The sequence below is a fragment of the Anarrhichthys ocellatus genome, unplaced genomic scaffold (genome assembly GCF_004355925.1).
Source record: "Anarrhichthys ocellatus isolate YVR2014 unplaced genomic scaffold, GSC_Weel_1.0 scaffold13, whole genome shotgun sequence".
In the NCBI taxonomy this organism is placed as follows: Eukaryota; Metazoa; Chordata; class Actinopteri; order Perciformes; family Anarhichadidae; genus Anarrhichthys; species Anarrhichthys ocellatus.
In genome coordinates, this window is record NW_022280043.1 from 4,235,953 (window position 1) to 4,258,324 (window position 22,372).

Here is a 22,372-nt window from a genome sequence, read left to right on the forward strand (position 1 = left end):
AGGCAGTGCAACAGCTCATACTGCTGCAGATGTTGGAAGTTTGAAAACTTCCACAGCGAGCGAGCTGGACAGAGACAACATGCCATCATTCATCATATTTCGCTCACCCTGCATTGATGAGTGAACTGACAAATATGATTTGACATATCAATTTACCAATGGGCCTGTAGATATGAAGGGTATTGAATGTGCTCTTCAGTAACCTGGCCCATGAGTAAAACTAGAGATAAGATTTACTCTTTACTATCACTGACGTTTGGTTGCAAATATCCTCTAAAGCAGTGCAGTTGTGACTCTAAATTTTATGTTGAAACACTATCTAAATAAATAAACACTACCGTCCAGATAGCACCGTAAGCCCACTAACAAATGTCTTCATTTGGATGAAGCCTCCTCAGGATCTTTGCAGCTCTGTCAGTGCCTGTCCTGGCTAAATGGATGGGAGTTCTGTAACCCTATTGATACACAGATGAGATATCAGGCTTTACCTTATACTCCAGCCCTATAGCTTTACATCCCAATTACATTGGTCATGGCGTGTGAACTGAACATATTATATAATCTTTTTTATTTAATTTGTTAGGGTTTACTCACATCAGATATACATACTTCATTTTAGTATCTTATCAGTAGATTAGCTGTATAAAGCCGAGAATTAATATGTTTGTAATGTTAACTGTCATTAAGAGCTGTATGACTATTTATATATCATCTATAGTATATTGGATCAGCACTTTTCGGTTTGACTTCCTCTGTGTCATTGAAAACACATCTGCAAGGCCCAGGGCCTCCTACTCTCTCCATCTGTGGCCAATAGTGTGTGTTTGTCTGCATGTGTTTATGTGTTTATGTGTAGGCGTGTACAGTATGTGTGTGAGGAGTCCTTGACTGCGTTGGATAGTTGCTGATTAGCCAAGCTGCCGGGGTCTTTTGTGCTCCTCAGACTGGGCTATAATTGTTCTTTGTTCAGTGTTCGGCATCTCTTTGAAGTCTCTCATTCGATTCATGTCCTTACAGATTCTCTCTGCCCTCTCCCTTCTCGCTTCTCTATGGTATTCACCCGCGTTTTTTTGACTGGGCGTCAGACCTCTGTGTTGTAATTACTGAGCAACCTATAACGATGTACAGTACATGAAACATAGTGGAGCAGATATAAATGAATGTAACTGAATCCTGATCCTTGTACATAGAAATCAACCTGAAGCCTACAGTGACATTTATTTTATTATTGGATGTCTTTTATTAAATCACAGGAATGTCACCTATATATGGGACAAGGGAAAAACAACTGAAGCCTATGTCTGACCAGTACACTGGAGAAAAATACCCATCTTGCTTTTAACTCTGATGGCTATCAGGCTTTCCATGAGTGAACATCATTACATAGGCTATTTCTCTAATATGTCTATTCTCCAGGGATGAGGATTGTCTTTGACAGCTAGTTTAAGAGCAGCTACTCATGCCACCATTGTTTCTTTCAGTTGCTGCCATAATTAAATGGAAGATCCCTGGTTTTAATGAACTGCGGTGTTACAGTAGTAAATTACTTTCAACCAGCCAAGATAATGACGCCCATTTGAGTTAGTCTAACATATAATGTGGCATAAAGAGAGGAAAGAAGTGTGTGTGTGTGTGTGTGTGTGTGTGTGTGTGTGTGTGTGTGTGTGTGCGCGTGCGTGCGTGCGTGCGTGCGTGCGAGAGACTCCTGTTGGTTCTCATTGCCAAATCTCCCTAAGGAGAAGGCTGTTTATGCACGCATGAAAAGCACTGGCAACCAAGCCGGTCTGTGTAGAGAGAGACAGAGACAATGAGGGCAGCCTCCAAGACGAAACAAATGGTATAGTTTTTTTTTTTGTTTTTTTATGTTTGCAAGGAGACAACGGAGAATGGACGGAAAAAGAGAGAGTGACTGAGAAAACCTCTCTGAAAGAGAACGAACAGGGCCCCAGAGAACAGGCCTGGTCCCTAAAGAACAGGGCTGGGCCCCAAAGAACAGGGCTGGGCCCCAAAGATCAAGGCTGGGCCCAAGAAAACAGGGCTGGGGCCCCAGAGAGAAACCAGGGCAAGGGCCAGAGAACAGGGCTAAGCCCCCCCCAAAAAGGGCCCTTCAGAACATGGCTGGGGCCAGAGAAAACAGGGCCGTAGCCACAGAAAACAGAGCCTTGTTCTCTTTCTCTTTGAAACAGGTTTGCCGAGCCCTGTTCTCAAACCTGCTGCCAAGGACTACCTGTTGCTAACAATGTGTCTGTGTGTTTATTGTCTGCGAGCAGATAAAGAATGCAGCGGCTAACGTGCTGCGGGAAACCTGGCTCATCTACAAACACACCAAGATGGCGAAAAAGATCGACCACTGCAGAGTCCGCAAACACCAGCGGAAGTTCCTCCAGGCTATTCATCAGTAAGACCACGCCTTACATCCACCCACACACACGCGCATACACACACTCAAATACACACACAAGCACATAAGCCTTTGAATTCAGCCGTACTTTCTATCCACCCACAAGTTGAATCAACGCTGATGATCAGATGAAGTGCAAGAATCTCTAAACACAAACACACACATACACACAGACGCACAAAATGAATCATCATCTACTAAAGGGAAGGTTCACTTCAGGCAAATATAATTGTGGGACTGAAAAATCAGTACATTATGTACTGTGATGATTAGAGATATCATCTCTCCTTCCAAGTGTTGTTGATACAAATACATACTGTAGACCTCAATCACGCTTTAAAATTCTCTTCTTCAGAGCATTGTTTGGTCGTATTTGAATGGCCACAAGGGTATTGTCTTGTTAAAGCTTGTCTTACTCAAAGATTTTTGTATATCCTCCGTCTAGCATCACAATTAAGCGTCCCTTTTATGCTGCTTGCTCCTTTGATCTGGAACAGTTCAGTCTAGACTTAAGAACAACTGGCTTCAAAAGCCAGAGTCAAGAGACCTAAGACTCTTTTTAATTGTGACATAGAAAGGCTCGTCCTGAAGCGTGTGGACTGTGGCTCAGAGGCTGGCTCTGTGAACACAGTAACAGGGTGATTTTGGGGGAATTTGAGTACATTTGCCTGTTCAACCCTGTTAGCGTCAAAAGGGGGACATGCTCATCCGGAGGTGCAGCCTCATACAATTCACACTTCATTATATTGGAGGAAGCCACAGGGTTTATTTTATGAAAACTCAGATTAAACCTTTAGTTCAGTAATTATTATATTGTGTTTTGAGAGTCGGCCATGTCCTACTTTTAATTGGACTGAAGAGAGATGATTTATTTTATTTGATCTTATTTCATTCCGTTTAGTTTATTTCCCTGTGGGCTTTATTCCCCTTAAGGTTTCTTATTATTTAAAATACTTTACCCTAGAGCTTAATGTCTCAGTTTTATTTCAACATTAAATTTATAGTTTCACCTGCATTACAAAATTACAGCGTTTCAGAGCATGCTATGTTGGTACATTCAAATTCAGCGACACGCTGCAGGTAGAAATGAAGCTGAATTAGGCAAGGTGACCGCTCTACAGTGTTGTTGTCTGGACCTGGAGGGATTGGCTCTCTGGAGTGACCACTGTGTATTTACTGCGTTTCAACTTTGTGTGTTTAATGTGTGTGTGTGCATCTGTTTGCAGATTACGCAGTGTGAAAATGGAGCAGAGGAAACTCAGTGATCAGGCCAACACACTAGTGGACCTCTCAAAGGTGAGACACACACACACACACACACACACAGCTTACATACACATCCGTGCTCTTCATTTATGTAGGACATGTAACCATCGCACAGGTTAGTAACTCATACCAAGCATGCCTTTGCCCCCCCCCCCCGTAATACATCACAACATTCCTCCATTTCAATGATGACCTGCCCGTTTTCGTGGCTTTGTGTCTCCTAGCAACAGGAACAAGTGTTAAAACAGGGATGACTGTGTGAGAGAGCGAGGAGGAAATGAGAGGAGGGAGGGGGGGTTCTCATGTTTTTCTGTTACCGTGTGGGTGTTTGAGTGAGAATGTGAGTGCACACGTGTGTGTGTGTGTGTGTGTGTGTGTGTGTGTGTGTGTGTGTGTGTGTGTGTGTGTGTGTGATTGTGATTGTGAGAAGAGGGAGTGCGTGAATATGAGGGAGAAAAAGATGGAGTGAGGGTGTGTATTTATGTCTTTTCTAGGAGCAATGCCTTTAGCACCAAATATTTTGCAATTACACCATCTCAACGACTCCATCTCAATTGGCCACTTGTGCGTTTACCATGGTTACGCAGGCCAGGATGTGCAAGGCAGGGACATTTCATTCTCGCTCTCCTCTCTCTTTCTTCACAATGTTATAACACCCACACAGAGACTTCCCTCCAGCCTCCTCTTCATTCCAGCTTCTGCTCCCTCTTGGACATCTTTTGCTTCCTGTCTTACTCACTCCTCCCCAGCCTCAGGCTTGCCCCTCCTCACACTTTTCCTTCATACTCTAACCCCTTTTATTGTCTCTTCTTATTCAGTCCAAATGCATTTTCTTGAAACAAGCTTTAATAAAGCAACCATCGTAATACTGCTGTTTACGTATTAGCAATCTGTTCACTGAGTCATCTCTCCTCTGCTCTCCTCTCCACAGATGCAGAGCGTCATGTATGAGCTCATGTCAGAGCTCAACGACCGCAGCGAGGACTTGGAGCGTCAGATGCTATCCCTGGAGCAGCGGGTGGAGCAGCTTACCGCCGGCTTCAACACCCTGCCCGCCCACCTCTCTGCCACCCTCAGTGCCCAGCACGCCGCCCTGGTTCACTTGCTAAGAGAGAGGGATTCAAGGGACGGGAGAGGAGGTTTTGGAGGAGGTGCTGTGGTCCCAATCTCCCCAGCTGCGTCTTTAACCGCTGCACCAGCTTCAGTTTCCTCAATCCATGTCGCATCGCCAGCCCCGTCCCCATCCCAGGTTCCTACTTTGGCCTTGGAGTCCCCTCTGTCGCCCCCACCTCTGAGCCCAGAGGGGAGCCTGGAGGCTAGTCCCAGTGCCAACACCTGCACTTCTAGCTGCTGAAGACAGCTCTGAGGACCAGGAGAGGACAAATATGGAAAGAAAATAGCGAGGGAGGAGGAAAGAAACGCGAGGTGATCCTCTGAAAGTAGCGCTCCATGAGGGAGGGTAGAAGATGGGACTATGAGGAGAAATAATAGGATTAAGATGGAGGGCCAGTATGAGCGATGAGACATGTTAAGGACTTTGGGGCGCTTTCCTTGACAAGGGGGGGAAAAGAAAAATGGAGTCTCTAAAAGGTGTGAGGGGGAGGAAGAATGTCAAGAGGGTGAGAAATGGAGGTAGAAAGGATGAGGAGGGGGGAAGGAGAGAGGAGGAGAAATAACGAGGAATAATTATATAAACTCAGAGCTCCTAAATGGATACCACTCCAATTACTGAAAAGGGCCTTTTATTATATCTCTCTCTCTCTTTTTCTCTATGTCTCTCTTTCTCTCTCTCTCTCTCCGTCCTCCCGATCTCTCTCTCCCTTCATCAGGAATTAATGACCATGACTTTTTATCCTTATGATGTATTTTCTATCTGAATGCTAATTGTGTGTTAACGAGCATCCCTTTAACAGAAGGTTCAATCAATACGACCAAGATATTTTAAAAAAAGAAAATTTAAAAAAACTAGTGGCATGTACTGCACACACACACACACACACACACACATATATACACACAATTTATATTGACGCATCATCCACGCAATACAAGTTAACGCAGCACAAACATAAATACACAATCTTTCACAATGCAGGCCCTATTTACACTCACACAAAGACATTGTGTGTCGTAGCCCACAAGATGATACTAAAGCCTATACTGCCAAGCACTCAATGCACTGCCAAGCAATGTAGACACACTGTAAAAAATGTTCATCCACACGACTTGTCTTTTGTGGGCGTGACCTAATGCATAGTTGTGACATTTTAACTTCTCGGTTTGGAGAAACTTAACCGTTCACTGAACTACACGAATTACAGATGAAGCTAACATAAGTTGGTATGACACTGAGGGGCATGAGTCATCATAACGTCTGTTTGTGACAGAGAAGACAGTCGCAGGTGATAAAATAACGTAACACAACAACAAAAGGACTTTTTTACTATTGCATTTATTGAATTACAGATTGGGTTGAACCGATGTGTACATTTCTGTTACTTGTAAAAACAAATAGTTGTATCAAGTGCATTAATACTGAAATGGTTGTTGGGCGATAGAATCGATTACATTCTATTGGGTTGTAATAGATTACAACACAAACATTTATTAAACTGGCATTTCAATCTGGCTGATTAATTATGAAGAAACACTTCAAGACAGAGCTTTGCATAAACATGATGCTCCACATTTGGTGAGTGTTCAGGTAAAATAACAGTTGAAACATTCTCCATCAATAATAAATTATCTGATTATTCTTTTACTTGTCTGAAATCAGTGGAGTCAGATTGACTGGGATGCTGTAGTATCTATTGTTTTGCTTTAATTCTCTGATAAATATTTATACTTAAAATTACTAAAATGTTGATTTTTACATTCGTAATTCAATTGAATTTAAAATCCAACAATTGTCTAGCTATGTGATTATAAGTTGGTGTGATTCATGTGTTCACGGTGTACGGTTGTGTCTATGACCCTTTATGAAGGAAAGAAGACCTTACTCACTGCCATTCTTCGCTTGTGGTCCCAAAACAACACACTGTTATCATGAATGTATTCTGTGTAAAGAAATACACTCAACCCCACTTTCTTGCTCGATCACTTAAACTGCCACGCAGACACAGGAACAGACGCCTACACGCACGGACACACGGATATACACACACCTCGACAACCAAAGTGCTCTCTCTTAAATGGACTTCAATAAGAGGCAGGGAACGCTGCTGTCACTGGGGACAGAAGACAGCAGGAGGCGTTGCAGATATCTTGACAATATTTCTGAGGGAATAACTGTGAAAATCTGGGTATGGACTTGTTACAGTGCTGTACGTGGACTTCACAAGGTGGACTATGGATGAACACAAGGGAACACAAATATACCTTTACAAAGGATTGATGGCCATGAAGGAACAGCTGTTTATAAAATAAATAACACATAGACAGAAATACTTAAGTATATCTGAGAGGAATTATAATGGTGTGATGGGAAAGAGACAAGCCTACCCATTGGAGACAATATCGAAAACTGTCTTATAGCGACACGCTGTGGCCGGAATACTGAATTACATACGCTTGGAATATTGTATAGTATGCTGTTAACGAAATCTAGCTTTGTATTGCTTAGTCTTTTCTACCATTATGATTAAACACAGTTATAGCCGATATCTACTATTACTAAACTATATTATTCTTTTCATTCGTCATGACAATTATGATATATGTATTAACAATAGGTTAAATAATTTTGAACAAGGAAAGTGCCGTTTGAGGTTGAAATTATTTTGTAATTTTTATTTTATCAGAGAAAATTAATAAAGTATATATCTCTAACTTTACAGCTTCCACGTTTTCTGTGTTGCTGTTTTTTACTTTTGTTTTATTTGATTTTGGGTTTTGCGGTTGCTAGTGAGAGGTTTTGAAAAATAAAACGTATTCAACTAATTCACGCTGTATAAATGGGTTACCTTTCATTCAGTGTAACCAATTTTAGTAGGATTTGGACACAATAAGTAGGATTTGGACACTACATACTGTCTCAAGCTCATTTTATGAGTTTTGAGCTGTCGAGGTTATACATTAGTTAACTCTTAGCTGAGATGGAGAACAGGATACACATTTAACCCTAGGAAACGTAATGTTTGCTACAATTACGCTGACTCGGCTGAGTACACCGTGATAGGCCGAAAACACACTGCAAATTGCCCTTTTGCAAGAACTTTATTCTTCTAGCTATCAACAAGGCTGACTGCCATCATTTGCATATGTTTGTCATATCATTCTAATTGGGTGTATTCCGTTGTTAGGTTTACAATCTTACCATAGCAGGTCTAGCAAAGTTTAATAAGGAGTAACGTTTTAGCAGTGAAAAATGCTCACAATAAGCAGCCATGGAAATAGTTGAAGTTTTAGTTTGTTCATTTAAACAATTATTAGCTTGGTTTTCACTCTTCAGACATTGCAGTTCAGAATACTCTGAAAAAGAACCACACAGTAAGTATTTGTAATTTGTTTCATGTTATTTTTCTATAACTGCTCACTGGCCATACCTCATGATTTAAAATAATGAGTCACATTCAATATATTGAGAACCGAACAACAACTTGTTGTATGTTAAGTACATTCCTTATATTCAGGTCTTCTTTCCGATTGGTGATAGTTGAGTCAAAGCTATTTGAGTTAAACGCCTTCCCGTTAGTTAACACCAGTGTTTGTCCCAAAGGTGACCACACACTAATCTTCTCAGGGCTTATCATGTGTAAGTGCATTTACATGACTGTATGAAAGCAGTCAAAGCATTTACACGATCTCGGAGGAAATTGATTTTTATTTATTTTCACAAAACAGGCATCATGTTGTATGTTTAGCCCGGTGTGAAATTAAAACAGTTAGAGAGGTGTGAAAGCCATGGCAGCCTAAGGCAGTGCTCACAGCACATGCCCAGATGTGATGAGTTTGTTGTCTGTGTTAGTTACTGCTCCGGGGGCGTTCATTATCTCTTGTGCTATGTGCATTTTCATGATTGTGTTCTATAATTTTAATTTTAAGTGTTCTATAATTTATAATTTTTAAGTTGTGTCCATTTTTAAAAACTCTTTCCTACTTATCTCTTTCTCTCTCCACTTGTCTTTCAGTCCATCTCCATTTTTCAGGAAAGCCATTTAGTCTTTCAGGATTGCTGTACAAGCAGAGGATAGCAAAGGACCCAGAAGAAAAATGGAAAACGGGATCGCTTTTTGCTCATGTTCCAGACAAATTCTGCCAGAAGAATATGACTGCAAGAACATTTTGTCACACATTTGACGAAAAAGCCAAATAGATGGCCACAATGTAACACCAGAAACAACACATCTAAGAAAATGTAAATTAGATGCATTAGTAGAATCACAAACACCACACATTTTTTTCAAGTTTCAAGCCATTTATTATTATTCATAATACTTAACATTACCTCTGCAGTCCATTTAGAAAATCACAAATAACTTTGAATAGGAGCATCGGGTATTGTGCATTCTATGGTGTAAATGCAATGAAACAATAATCATTTTCTTTTCTTTATTTGGCTTTTTATGCTCTCATTCCCTCTGACTGCCCAGATGTGACCCTTGGTTTAAGGAGTTACCGGTCACTTGTAGAGCAACAACACTCCATTTGGACAGATGTCTAGAGAAGACACTGACTGCTTCACATCCAAGTATTCATCCCAATGCTCAACCGTCACTGTTTGTATTGTTGGTCTATGTTATGGTTCTCCTGACCTACTGTAGAGATATTCCTTAGGCAATTATTAAGGAACGCATTCTTCTTTCCCTTCATCCCAACTTATTAAAATGACTTAATAATGTGAATTCTGATAGTCTCCCTTATCTCTAAAATGAAATCCCTGACAAAAATAGAATTTTTGCTCAATGCTTGTTCCCTGAAGACAGTTTGACCATGTCATTTCTAATGAGATGCATAGCTTACATGCATGCCTTTACATAAAGAATACATCGACACAAAGGTGTATTTTCCTCGTGTTTTTTTTCTCCAGGCCCTATTAATTCTGCTGACCTCCACATGCCCTGCTGCTCTGTCTGCATGGTGGAGTCATGGAGCCTCATTACGCTTAAAAACGGAGACCTAACCTCACACGAGGATTGCTTGTGTGTGTTTTTTTACGCGTGTGTGAGCGCCTGCAGCTTTGTCAGTGGAAGAGGAGGCAGGCAGGTGGATGCTGGATATCGGCCACCATTATCACCTGCCTGTACCGGTCCAGGATCATGTGGTACACCAGTCAACTATAATGCAACTCGTCTTTGTGCTGACAGTAGAGATGAGTGGTGTACTGGATACTTCTACCAACAACACAGTATGTAGTAGAGATGTAGCTCTTCAACATTGTTGCAGGGGACGGCACACACATAACACAGGAGCAAGCACATACACACAAATATGCAATTTTTTACTCTCCCTCCCTTTACCTTACGATGACCCCCATCAGTCACAGTTCACCAGGAAGTGGAGAGCTATGAACCATTCTGATGCCTTATATCTTGGTGTTTCCCTGGCAACCAGAGGGACAGATCTATCAACACACAGGTCTGTACATGCATGCATGCATGAATCTGTGTGTTTATGTCTGGTGAGAGGGATTAGAGTCCATTGCATTCAGAAAGATTGTATTTGTTGTGCGCTTGTAGTTTTTTTTATGAATGTGTGTATAAGTATATTTAGGTAGAAATGGGGAATCAGCATTGTGAGCTGGTCACAGAGTGACAGTGATGATGCTGTGGTGATGATGAAAGAAGCTGGACCAGACATATAGAGGATACCCTTTACCCTCAACACACAGGATCTGTGAGTGCATGTACACACACACACACACACTGTAAAAAACAAAACAGGGTTACATCTGCCCGTCTATTCTGCTAAGGAAAGGTGCTTCAATGCTTCCTGTCTCAGCACCTTTAGCATAGGATACACTGGACCATCCTTTACGAAAGGAAAGAAGACAATCCCGCCCCACAATTCCTTGCGGCAGCAACATTTAAAATGACGTAGTTTTCATCCCCAGGGTGGCCACGTTTAAGATGACATAATACTGTATTCCCCGACGTGGACATTTGCAGTGTTACAGTAAGAAAGGGAATATTGCAATAACAACAAGCATCAGTTAAAAGACATCAGCTGTCTTTTTCAAAATTCTTAGGAATTCTCCTTCACATCTTTCCTTGACCTCGATGGAAAACGTCATGCGGTCCAGGAAAGATGTGAAGGAGAAAATCGTGGTTAGGAAAAGACTTTAGGAGGTAATTCTTTTACTTTTCAACAGTAGCCCAGATCTCTCAACCAGATGCCCTCTGACATTCCCCGCCTTTTGCCAGTCACCTGATCCTGTTCCTCCCAGCACACCTGTCACTTATTCCCTCATTTAGTCCCAGACTGGATTCTGTAACTCTCCCTGTGTTCTCTAGTCTGTAGTCAGCTCTATTGGATTGGTTTGCCCCTTTTGACTGCCTTGATGTGTGCCCCTAAGATCAACTTGCTCCTTTGCGTCTCCTTTAACGGTCCTCTTTTCTGTTGTCCCATACGTGAACAGTAACTTTTCCCAATTTCCCCACTTCTTCCTAGTTAAACATCTTTCTTCTCTTCTCTTGTCTTTCTAGATGTATGTTATTAGTCGCCTACGGAAGAGAAGAGACAGCAGGTAGGGAGACCATCATGCTGCCCAGTTTACCAGTCTTCCCCACCCACATTTCCTGGTACGTCAACTCCTCTTCCCCACATCCAGGGCCAGGCCTCCTCCCTCAGTCAGTACCTACTCTAGTGGGTCTCTTTTTTCATTTGTTTCACTGCTTCCTAATAAATCTCCACATCAGCATTGACTCACACGTCACCATCCCTCACTTACGTGTTGCCAACCCATCCTTTCATAGACATCTACGGAGACATTTTAATTTAATGGTAACACTTACACAGGGCTAGGAATGGCTTGGAAGTTTATTGCAATTAGTTTTCTGTCTTTTCCGTTCAGCCCATTAGAGACTTGACTGGATTAGTGGGTTCTCTAACACTTACACAATCACGGAAGTAATGTTGGCATTCCATTAGTGATATTGGATAAAATATAACTGTGTGTGTTTGTTGGTGTAACAGATCATATTACAGGCTCTTAAATGTCTACCTGATCCATTCTAACTTTAGTGTGCAGTCAGCTTCCTGGACATTAACATCTAACACACCCTAACTGTACTGCAGTCCTTTCATTTTCTTTTAATCGATAAATGTTTTATGTAGTTTTAATGCCAGGACATAAGAAGGTTAGCCAGCACCCAACAGTAGGATAGACTGCTCATAATATTTCCAGCCAGACAGTTAAATAAAAGGGTGTTATTATTTCTAGAAAGAACCGATACAGTCGGTAAAGTGCTTTCCATATTGTCTCCAATGAGTTGGTTGCAGTACAAGAGTAAATTCATTGTCTGTTTTTTTTTACATACTGCTGAAAGATTTTTTCTAAAATATTTTGTTGACAATAAACTGCCTGTTTTGTCTTTATGTGTAATTGTTTGCAAACCTTGTTGATCATGGTTCAGGTTGCTGTGCAGGTAGAAGCGGTGGGTCCGGGACATACCCCTGTCCCCATCACCACAGAAACGGACCAGTACAATATCAGCTCCATGGCAACACCGGCCGCCCACACTCCCCTCCGGCTGCGTGCCGGGGACGTGCCTGTATGCATGTGTGAGAGAGAAAAGGAGTAAGAGAGCAGAGGTTGTTAATTGATCTATTTTTCAGGCTGTTCAGTTGAATCGAGATGAAGGGAGAGACGATGGGGTTTTTAATGATGCCACAGGGGAGCTGTGCTCTGCTTCCTCCCCTGACAGGACTTCTACTGTTGCCACTTGCACTGACATAACTTGGCTACCTGTAACTCCTTTGCGTACTATATCTTCAGCCGGGGACCAGTGCCACTTACATTTAATTATCAATTCACTTTTTTCTTTTTGTCTCTGTCTTTCTTTTTGTCTCTCTCTTTCTTTCTAGGTGTCTGCGTCTGAGGCGTTGCCCTCTGTCAGAGTGTCACGCTTCATTGTAAATGAAGTAGATCAAAAGTCGTGGTGTCTGGCGTCTTGGCGGAGGATGTGAAAAGGCTGAAGGTTCAGACAGTCAGCCAATTAGAGTCTAGGAACGGTCAGCGGCATGCCAGCAGTGCTCTCAGCATCCAGGTGGGACTCCGGTATGTGGTTCAAGATATTTTTAGTATCGTAGCCCCACTCTAGTCATCTCTTGATATCAGCACAACTTCAGGCCCCTCACCGTCGGCCATCAAAGGAGGAGAAGAAGCTGAAAGTGAGCCGGAGCTCCCCGCCTTTGTCCTTCCTCCTGCCTTCAGTCTCAGTATCCCACAAGCCCAGCAAGTGTCTTCATTAAGTTGTATTTCCTCTGCTCCTTTCCATCTTCCCTCCCTGCTGCTAGAGCTATACCTTCTTCTGTTTATCACACTTATGCAATCTTAGACAGACCCTGAGACTTGCACACACACACACATACACACACACACACACGCACGCAGAGGGGATTACGTTAGAATTTCCTATTCATTTGATCTGCTTTAACACGCCCCCCTCTCTCTACCTCCCTCCATCCCTGCCCAGTTACTGAAAAGTGATGTCGGTTTCCATAGCAATCGTCTGTGTCTGTATCAGAGGGGATTTTCCTGACACTCACTAGAAAGGATGCCGAGCAGCGGGCGTCAGACAGACACACATGCATGCGTCTGTGAAACTGTTGATTAGCAATCAGCATATCCTTCACACCGACTCTTTCTTTTTAATGAACTCAAAGAAAGCTGTTGATTGGGTGATTCCAACAGGAATATGCTTGAGTGTTTTAAAAATTGGGCATTCAAGTCAATTTGATGTTGTGGCTCATGATGTAATGTGAAAAAAATGTAAATCCTTAAATGTTTCATTATTTTTTTACTGCACTGAAGTGCCATCAATAACAGCAGTGATTGTTCTTTGGGGTACAAGTCATTCTGTAGCGCTGCTCTGTCCTACTTTCATTCTACAGGGTTTACATTTTTTTGGATGAATGCAAAGTATATTTTAGTCATTGCATGATGTCTCTTATTTCATTATTTGACTCTTTGTTGCAAGACGAAAGCTTTCACAGTCTGTAACACAAATAAGGTTATTTGGGTTGTTTAGATAAGAATAGTGTTTGTTGTTTTTTTGCATTTCTGTGTAGTTTGTGTCTGTCTCTGCGGGCTGCTGTGGAATGTAGGTCAGGTGGACAGGAGACTGTAAGTTGCCTGCTGTTGTGTTTGTGTGTTCCCTGTCTTGCACAAAAGGCTTGCCTGGATAGATCCTGGGTTGCTATGACCCTGAGTAAAACTGAATGATTATAGATAATGGGCAAATAGAATGAATGATGGATGAATAAAGTCAAGGAGCTAGATGGAACGTTCCGCTCTTTAAAACACAGGGAAGCACAGGCATTCAGATTCATCATTCTCATATTTTAGTAAATCCTGTGTCTATGTTCTTTTGAAACACATCCTTTATCATTTTTGCTCAAATACCGAATTTATTTACTTTTTGTGTAAACTACCAGTTGAAATATGTATAGCTATACTCATCAAATGCATTTTTCTGACTACATAACTGTTCTGACAGGGAAAATAATCCATTTGCCACATGTGTAAACACACACAGCAACAACTTGGCTATATATATATTCACATTTTCTGAGTCTCCCTTGCAAACTATTGAGAACAGTCCTAACACATTATCTGTTTCATCCATTAGGAGTAGGATGCAATCAGCCAACACAAAGAAGTGTGCTCAAACAGTCTCAGTAGGTTGGAACAGCCTGTGTTTACATTTGCTGTCTGCCACTGCCTGTTTTTCTTCCTCCAATTAGTGTCCCTCTATCACGCTGTTCCCTGCTTTGCTGAATGATCTGAACAAATATTTTTGGTACTTTTACCACTGAAAAGAACCGCAGCAGAAACGATTTATTCCTTATGTAGCTTTCTCCTCTCTCTCATCTACTCACTATCATGTTGAATGGATGTAGAGCCATAGTTGGCATGATTTGACCAAAAGGGGGTGCAGTTTGACCACCTCCCCTCCTCAGCGACTCCTCAAACTCCTCTTCATTTACCTAAATGTTCTTTCACACATGGCGTTGGGAGACACACACACACACACACACACACACACAGCAAGCAGACTATTTAAGCTACATGGTCAGAATAATTAATGCAGGAAATTATCACAGGCACAGGAATGATTCATTTCAAGCTGTGACAAACTGACATGACTGATTGTTTTTAGCGGGTCGCCAGGCTTTTAATACTCGAGGCCATTCAGGGATAGCATCCATCACAGTGACCCTCAGTCCAGGTGTGTGTAGTGTGTGTGTGTGTGTGTGTGTGTGTGTGTGTGTGTGTGTGTGTGTGTGTGTTCCTATCTGTTTCTGTGTGTGTGCGTGCATGCAAGCTTTGTGAGATTATGTGTATGTAGTATGTGTACATGGAACAGTGTCTTTAAGCATATGTTTACTAATCTATCAACTTTCTTACTGTAGAACTACTTTCCCCACCTCTGTGAGATAATACGCAGCGAAGCAGACCCACCCTAAACCTTTACAACCACCCTGATGTAACTCCCGAGGGTCATACGCTTACACTTGTATTTCATCATATGTACCTCCTGTTACCTAGACATGGAAGGCGTTCAATCAAAATCTCTTTCTTTTTGCTGTCGGTCTTTCCCTCAGTCTCTCTCTCTATGTAACACAATGTGATAGTAATTAGTCTTTATATTTTGTGTTTCCATGCAGCAGACGATTTCTGCCACAGTTTATGGTAAACAGGATTCTCTCATGTAGCAAAACAGTTCAGGATAAATTGGGAAAAGGGGGGGGGCGGGATCATCAAAGTCATTACCAATACAATAAGAAATTCAACTGTGTGTCTTACACATGGTGTTTTTGCATTCCAGACGACACCTGGCATTAATCATGTTTTTAATCAAATTTTCAGTTTTTAATCTTCAAATTTGATACCAATAGATTCCATGGCACATGTTTGTCTGTGTGTGTATGTGTATTTGTGTATGGCATATAAGCAACAGATTAGTGAGCTGGAGGACTCTCTTTGGATGAGAGTACTCATTTTAAAGTTGTACATCAATAAGCGTTTTCTGAGGTCTACATGTAACTATGAAGGGGCTTTAAACAGGGGGGGAAGACTCAATAAATTCTTGCAATAAAAGATGCATTTTACCCAGAAATCAAGAGTCTCTTTGTTATAACCACTGTGTTGCAGATGCCATCTGCCCGATTCACCGCACTCTGTCAGTGTGTGACGGGACACAGCTCGTCTGTGTTGACCCCCTGGGGATTCAGACAAGTGGCCCAGAGACGCTGGCTCTGCTCTGCAGGAGGTCGTCGCCATGGAGACGTGGGGTCAGCTAGACTCTGCTCATCAGTGTTCAGGTCAGTTAATTGTGCACCGGATGCTAATGATCTGTAATAGCTCTGTCCTTGGCAAAGGAGAAACTCAAACAAACAAAATGGTGTTTTGTGCTCGATATAGATCTCTCTAGTGTGCTGCTCTTCAGGGCTTTCATCCCTGTACAGCATTGGAGGGCCAAGTCAGCCTGTCCTTCCTCTGTGGGTGCTCTTCTGTGACAACCTTGTACAATAGTTCCACTACACATACACACACACACACACACACACACACATATTTCCTCGTCCCCACACCATCTCCTGTTCACTCATGTAATCTCTACACGGTTTGTGGTTCTTTTTCTTTCTGTCTTTCTACCCAATCCTCTTTCATATTACTTTTTTCATTCTACAACTTTCGCTTTGCCAGACTGAAAGCTGGGATAAGAATGCAACCTGCTCAGGTCAATACAGTAAAAACTCATCTGGCCATGTCTCAGACTGATTTTACTACCCTCTGCTATCGATCCTCCCATTCCCATCCTCCTCTCTGCCTCCCACGCAGAGATGACCTGCCCCCGATGACTTTAGATTTTGGCAGCCATCTTGAGTTTTAGCAGTGGCAGTAGACCCCACCAACACCTCCCTCAGTGCCCACACCTCCCCACATGTTCCCCACATTCCTGCTTTCGCCGTCTATCTAAGGTCAGAATGTGAAATGCGCTGTATACAGCAAACCAAATTGTTGCTTCGAGCAGACGGGTGTATAAGCAGGTGTCTCAGGGCAGCCCTAGAGCATCTTTGGACAGTGATGGGCTACTACAGGCTAGAGGAAGAACAGCAAGTCTTGAAAGAAGCAGGGCTTATTTATAGATGTATAGATAAATGCACAAATGGATAGTGTATAGTTTGTGGCTTGAGTTGATTGTGTATCTGTAGGGCTGTGTCTTGTGTTTGCAGGTTGAAAGTGGAGCCATTGATCAAATGGCCTTGCACTACTCCACTCCCAAGGAATTAAGCACCAACCTGAAATGCCTGATAAAAACAAAAACACCAATTTTTACACATTAAACCGAAGCATCTGAGGTTCACAATAAACCAACATCAACCAGCAATCTCACCCATATGCATTGCTTGTCTTCCTATTGCTCTGATGTGTCTATCAGCTTCATGTACCTTATCAAACAGAAAACCTTGGGAGTAAGGCAGCACCCTGAGACGTTGCACTGCAGCACCACCTACAGCTTCACATTTTATAGTCAGTGTTGAATGTATCGCCACACTATGATCACAACACCAATAACACACATTACACATATCCCTTTATGATGCATTGCTATGTAAGATTTCACTGTATTAATAAAGTGTACTCTTACTCTACTGTATATTTCCTTTCCTGCAGGTGTGTACAGCTGTCACGTCCACTCTCAGGAGGGGTCTTTTTTCCAGCTGCTCTCCACTGAGCCTCTCGTTTCTCTTACTAAGCCTCTTTGTGGGGTCAGTCCCCTCCCTGTGACAGCCGGTCCAGGTGTCCCAGACCGCTGCCCTACCTGTCGGTGTTCTACTGTCAGCCCTGTCCCTAACTGGCCCTCAGCCTGGGTTTGAGCTTACTACACCAAGGGATCACTTTCATTCCTCAAGGTGTGTGTCACACAAGCAGCAACAAAAATACACATACAGTTTGTTCTACAGCCTTTTAAAACTCTTCAATGAGATATGTGCATCTACAGCCTTGACATTAATTAATTCTTCTTACAGATAAAACAAGCTGTTGGGTGTTTAATCTTAATACTCAATTTAGTTTTGACGTATTATTTCCTGCTGTCTGAGCCCTGAGAGCTCCTCAATAGCACTGCCTTTCACCAGCTCACAGTCCTAAACCCATCCTTCAATAGATGAAATCCGTTTGGGTAATAGATTGGATAAGGATACCTTGATGCTGGGTTTCTGCAGGGTGAACCAATTTGAATTTAAGAAAGTTTTAAATACCACATAGAATACAATTGACCTGTTTCACAGTCATACAGGCTAATGCTGAAGTATTTAAGTATAATGGAAAACCATGTGGCCTAGAATTATTTATTATGTCATTTTTCAGTATACCCAGCAGTTAAAATCAATAATTCCTAAGGATAATGAAATTGGTGGGACCTGGCTCCAGATAAGCAGTACAAATGGATGGATTTATTACCCACTTAAAATGTATTCTAGTTTTTGCAAAACTCTTCCATGGTCCAAGAAAATATTTTATAACTTCTAAGGCCTTTGTGTTGACAAAACTAAATTCAAGCTGTTAAAAGATCTCCTGCTGTGAAAATATACAAGAGGTGTATATATTTGTGTTACCATTGATCCATAAAAACACTTGTACAAGTCACTCAGTAACCAGTAGGGACATCGAATCATATTCTTCATCATTTTATTTGGAAGCCGTGTACAAGCAAGACATAACAAAAATTAAATTAATTTCTTTATTCAGTGTACAACTCAGTCACACGAACAAGCCTAAACTGTTATAACTGAGTGAACTGGAGGACACAAATGATTTTAGCAGAATTATCTCAACTTCACAAGAATTCATCCTACATTATCATTTTCACAGGAAGCTTGCAAGCACATTTAAATTCACAATCATATTTAGTGTCACATCACTGTTCTGTGTTTTACAACCATCACCAGCAGAGCCAGCAATGACTTCCCTGAAGCAAATCCACGATCAGGCTGTGTGGGCCCTGGACCAAAGCCAATGGCTTCGGAGCAGACACCGATGACATCACGGTCCACCTTTAAATACAACGCTGAACTGTGGCATTGACTTGGAATATACAGGTATTGAGTGGATATTTTACCAGCTCTACCACAAACCAATAAACAGTCAATTATGCCACGAGTAGCTTTAATATAGTAAAACTGCAGTAATGGACAGTTTTTTTTTTAAGATGCAATTTGCAACTTCAGTCAGTGTATCGCCTTTCCTAGAACTGGTCCAGTGTTTTAAAAGCAAACTTACATAAATCTAAGTGCTAAGAAACTGGTTGAAAATATCACCACGGCTCATCATACACCCCCACCTTCTTGTAAATGTTTGTGTTTAATCATTGAAGGTGTAATGCAAACAGATGCAAATCACGCCACACAAAAACTGTTGAGGCCACACATCTGTACACGTGGAGGAAAAGACTGCCGGAGTCCTGAAATGCCCTGATCTGTACCGGTACATATTAAAGGAGTCCTGATATTTACAGGACCCCTTCGATGAACCTTAACGAGGTACAAAGAAGAAAACTGGATGACGAACATGCAAGATTATTTTACCAAAAAAAACCCTTAAATTTAACAAGAGGGATGAATAATTGGATATGTGGCGTCTCAGAAATGCCAAGCATTTCTCTGTGCATATTATAGAGACTTCTTAGATTACATGATCTGTATTTCCGCTCTCCTTTCCTCATTGAGGCATCAGCTCCATGGCAGTGTTACTTCATGAACTCCAGCTCAGTTCATCCACAACTGTGTTCAACCACGCCTGGTCAAACTAGTGCTGTTTCCTCCTGAATGAACATCCTGAGGAAAGACGGAGAAAAACTGAGGACCGTAAAAAATATAAGCAATACAAAAAACTGCATGTTATGTTACGGTTGTGTTGGATTTGTGGTGCTGATGATTGTAACTAATATTATGTCTTCCCTGTTACATCAATGAGAATAGACAACATTAAATACCTCTCAGAACAATGCAACACAGTTGGGGCAGCAACTAACAATTATCTGCATTACTGATGAGTAAAATAATCAGGATAGAGTATAAACGGTCAGATGAGAGAGAACTGAGACTCATTTCAAAGACTGAATCACCTCCAAAAACTGCACCATAGTAACTCAAAGCAGCGTGCACAGAGAAGCGCTTGTTACCACGGCAGCAGAGCACAGGACTGAGTGGGTGGGACAGTCAGTGAAAACAAACCTCGACCTTAAACTCAACCAATTCACCAACACCCTGTACACACTATCATCATTTCTTTAGTGTACTCTGAATGGTGAAGGAATTCTGATCCGCCTTTTTAATCAAAAAACAAAGTATTCGCTGCTTGGATTTCTTGCTGAAAGAAGCCTAATCAAACGCCTGAATGAAAAGGCATTGTGCTTGCAGTCGACTGTGTAGAAATAGATCGATGATGATGAATTTCTGTCACAACCACAAGAGTCACTGTATGCCTTAGTTGACACCCCTTTCATAAAGAACACAATGAAAGGGCAACACAAAAGGCAAATATGTGTCAGTCATGAGGTGCATTGAGTGTACAGATGAGTGTATTGTACAGATGTGTTCTGCTACCTGACCCCGACCCAACAGAATTTTAAGTTAAGACTAAACCAGTCAGGCTTAGCCAGGCTGGGTCTTAAAGACACGGGTACAGGCTGGGTTCAGGTCTCAGTTTTAAGCTTGTGAAGAACTGTACTGTACGCTGTGCACACGTGGTGCCTTTGTCGTTTATTATTCAATTAGAATTTAACAGAAACCCAATTGTACATACAGCATGAACTATTGTTAGACAATACATAACACTTGTACACACAAATAGACAATTGAGAATACCATGGTGTAAGTGAAATCTACAGAATGTATCTGTGTGCATTTGTGGATGTTTTTACGTGGATATGTAGCGCTACATGTACATTAGCAGTTAGATTAACGCCTCACTATCCGTGCACGTTACCTTCTGTGAGGCGAGCTTTCCCTCCCGTAGGCTGGCAGAGGACTGTGGAGCAGCCTACACACAGCACGACAGTCTGAGCGTGACTGAACACTGTGGTGATCTTGTAGCAGCCTGAACGCACAGACGGTACAAATCATTGGATGGGACAGCCATGAAACAACCACAACACAACAACCACTGCATAGTCACATGTACTCGTGGTTACTGAAATGTCCTTGCAGCTGTTTATCAAAAGGAGTCACTTGAAACTAATTTAACAAACAGCCACAAGTGTCATTGTATGCCTTATTTGACACCCCAATCACTAAGGGAACAATGAAAGGGCAACACATAAAGGCAAATAATGTAATACAATTCATGTGGACGATGTAATTCAATCCATCACATAAATGATTATTACACTTCCAACTGAAATGTACTCAAATATCAAAAGTAAAAAAGATATTTTGATTATTGTACCCAATTTTTCTTCATTACATTTGACTTAATATATTTGCATAAACGTCTTCAGTCTCAGCACTTAAATAGGAGGATCTAGTTGGGTACAGTAATTGTGTACTTTGCACATACATTTCTCTCTGTTATTTAAATCATCCATGAGGGTTTGGCCAGGTTGCCACGTAAACAAACTGACCTGGACATTTGACATCCATAAAATATGAATTAGGACTCTGAACAAGACGTTTTTTCTTGTGTCGCCTCTTTTCCTCCTCAGAGCTCGGGTGTAACAGATCCCGTGCAAGCTGGAAGGGAATCAAAGACAGTAGATTAGCGGAATATTAATTTATACACATTTAATATAATCTACGTCTTAAATATAATGTAATATAAGGAATAAGTACACATTTTAATTCTGGTCAGAGTCCACGTTACATCATGGTTACAGTGAGCAAGGGTCGAGATCTCTTTACAACTTTTCAAATGAGAGGAAATGTGATTAAAATGAAAGTAAAAGTAATACAAGAAATGGATTGAATATTCAATCTGATTGTACTCAGAATATAACCTACGATATCTTGAAAGGTTGAGTTTAAGCCCTGCAAAAGAAATCACGTGGCCATAAAGGGAGCTCGTGGGCTGCTTTGCGGCACACGTGTTTCTCAATGCCGCGTGCGTTTTCCCATCTTTACGAACACATTACGGATATAAAAAGGTTGATTCCACCAGAAACAACCCACAGCTTGATATCGTGTTAGAATACCGCCGTCAAAACACTTTAAAGATTGCTGCTTAATACAAATAATGCGTAGTGATACTTACAGGCATGACTGCGTGTAGAGACCTTCACCGGAAAAGCACACCGATGACGCACCGGAAACCTTTGGTTGACGGACAGAGACCCGGAAGTAGTAAGATTTATAATAATATATAATAATAATATATAATATAATGCATACATTTATAATAACCGTTGATTGCTTAGGTTTTGGTTACAAAACTAGCTTTTAAATATGTTTGCAAGATATTTTGTTTTCATGTAGCATTGATTCCAATAATAAAGATATTATTTCCGGAGATTTTGAATTTACATGTTCAACTCTATTGTA

General features: G+C 41.5%; 2 protein-coding genes and 2 non-coding genes across 4 annotated transcripts in view; 1 reads left to right on the forward strand and 3 right to left on the reverse strand.

Moving 5' to 3' along the window:
* The window catches only part of kcnn3 (potassium intermediate/small conductance calcium-activated channel, subfamily N, member 3), a 42,770-nt gene extending 35,302 nt beyond the window's left edge, over window positions 1-7,468 (forward strand). The window contains exons 8-10 of the mRNA XM_031853031.1: window positions 2,271-2,398; window positions 3,628-3,697; window positions 4,599-7,468. Of these exons, the coding sequence (XP_031708891.1) occupies window positions 2,271-2,398; window positions 3,628-3,697; window positions 4,599-5,021 (621 nt within the window). The 3' untranslated portion in view covers window positions 5,022-7,468. The remainder of the gene's footprint in view (window positions 1-2,270; window positions 2,399-3,627; window positions 3,698-4,598) is intronic.
* An 11,042-nt stretch (window positions 7,469-18,510) lies between these two features.
* rps27.2 (ribosomal protein S27, isoform 2) lies at window positions 18,511-22,139 on the reverse strand. Its single transcript, XM_031853294.1, has 4 exons — window positions 22,086-22,139; window positions 21,460-21,568; window positions 20,826-20,936; window positions 18,511-19,672 (listed from the first exon to the last, which is right to left on the reverse strand). The coding sequence occupies exons 1-4, from the start codon at window positions 22,089-22,091 to the stop codon at window positions 19,644-19,646; spliced, it is 255 nt and encodes an 84-aa protein (XP_031709154.1). The 5' UTR covers window positions 22,092-22,139; the 3' UTR covers window positions 18,511-19,643.
* On the reverse strand, window positions 20,244-20,376 carry LOC116386976 (small nucleolar RNA SNORA13). Its single transcript, XR_004212993.1, has one exon. It is a non-coding gene; the product is annotated as a small nucleolar RNA SNORA13 (small nucleolar RNA).
* Window positions 21,033-21,164, reverse strand: LOC116386975 (small nucleolar RNA SNORA13). The gene has a single exon (XR_004212992.1). It is a non-coding gene; the product is annotated as a small nucleolar RNA SNORA13 (small nucleolar RNA).
* Window positions 22,140-22,372: the final 233 nt, after the last annotated feature.

What these genes read in the sequence shown, in the direction of transcription:
- rps27.2 (XM_031853294.1), bottom strand. An exon ending in TATGGATGTCAAATGTCCAG is followed by an intron (nt 20,937 to 21,459) that starts GTCAGTTTGTTT and finishes CTGTGCGTTCAG; the next exon opens with GCTGCTACAAGATCACCACA. An exon ending in GAAAGCTCGCCTCACAGAAG is followed by an intron (nt 19,673 to 20,825) that starts GTAACGTGCACG and finishes GTCTTTCCTCAG; the next exon opens with GATGTTCATTCAGGAGGAAA.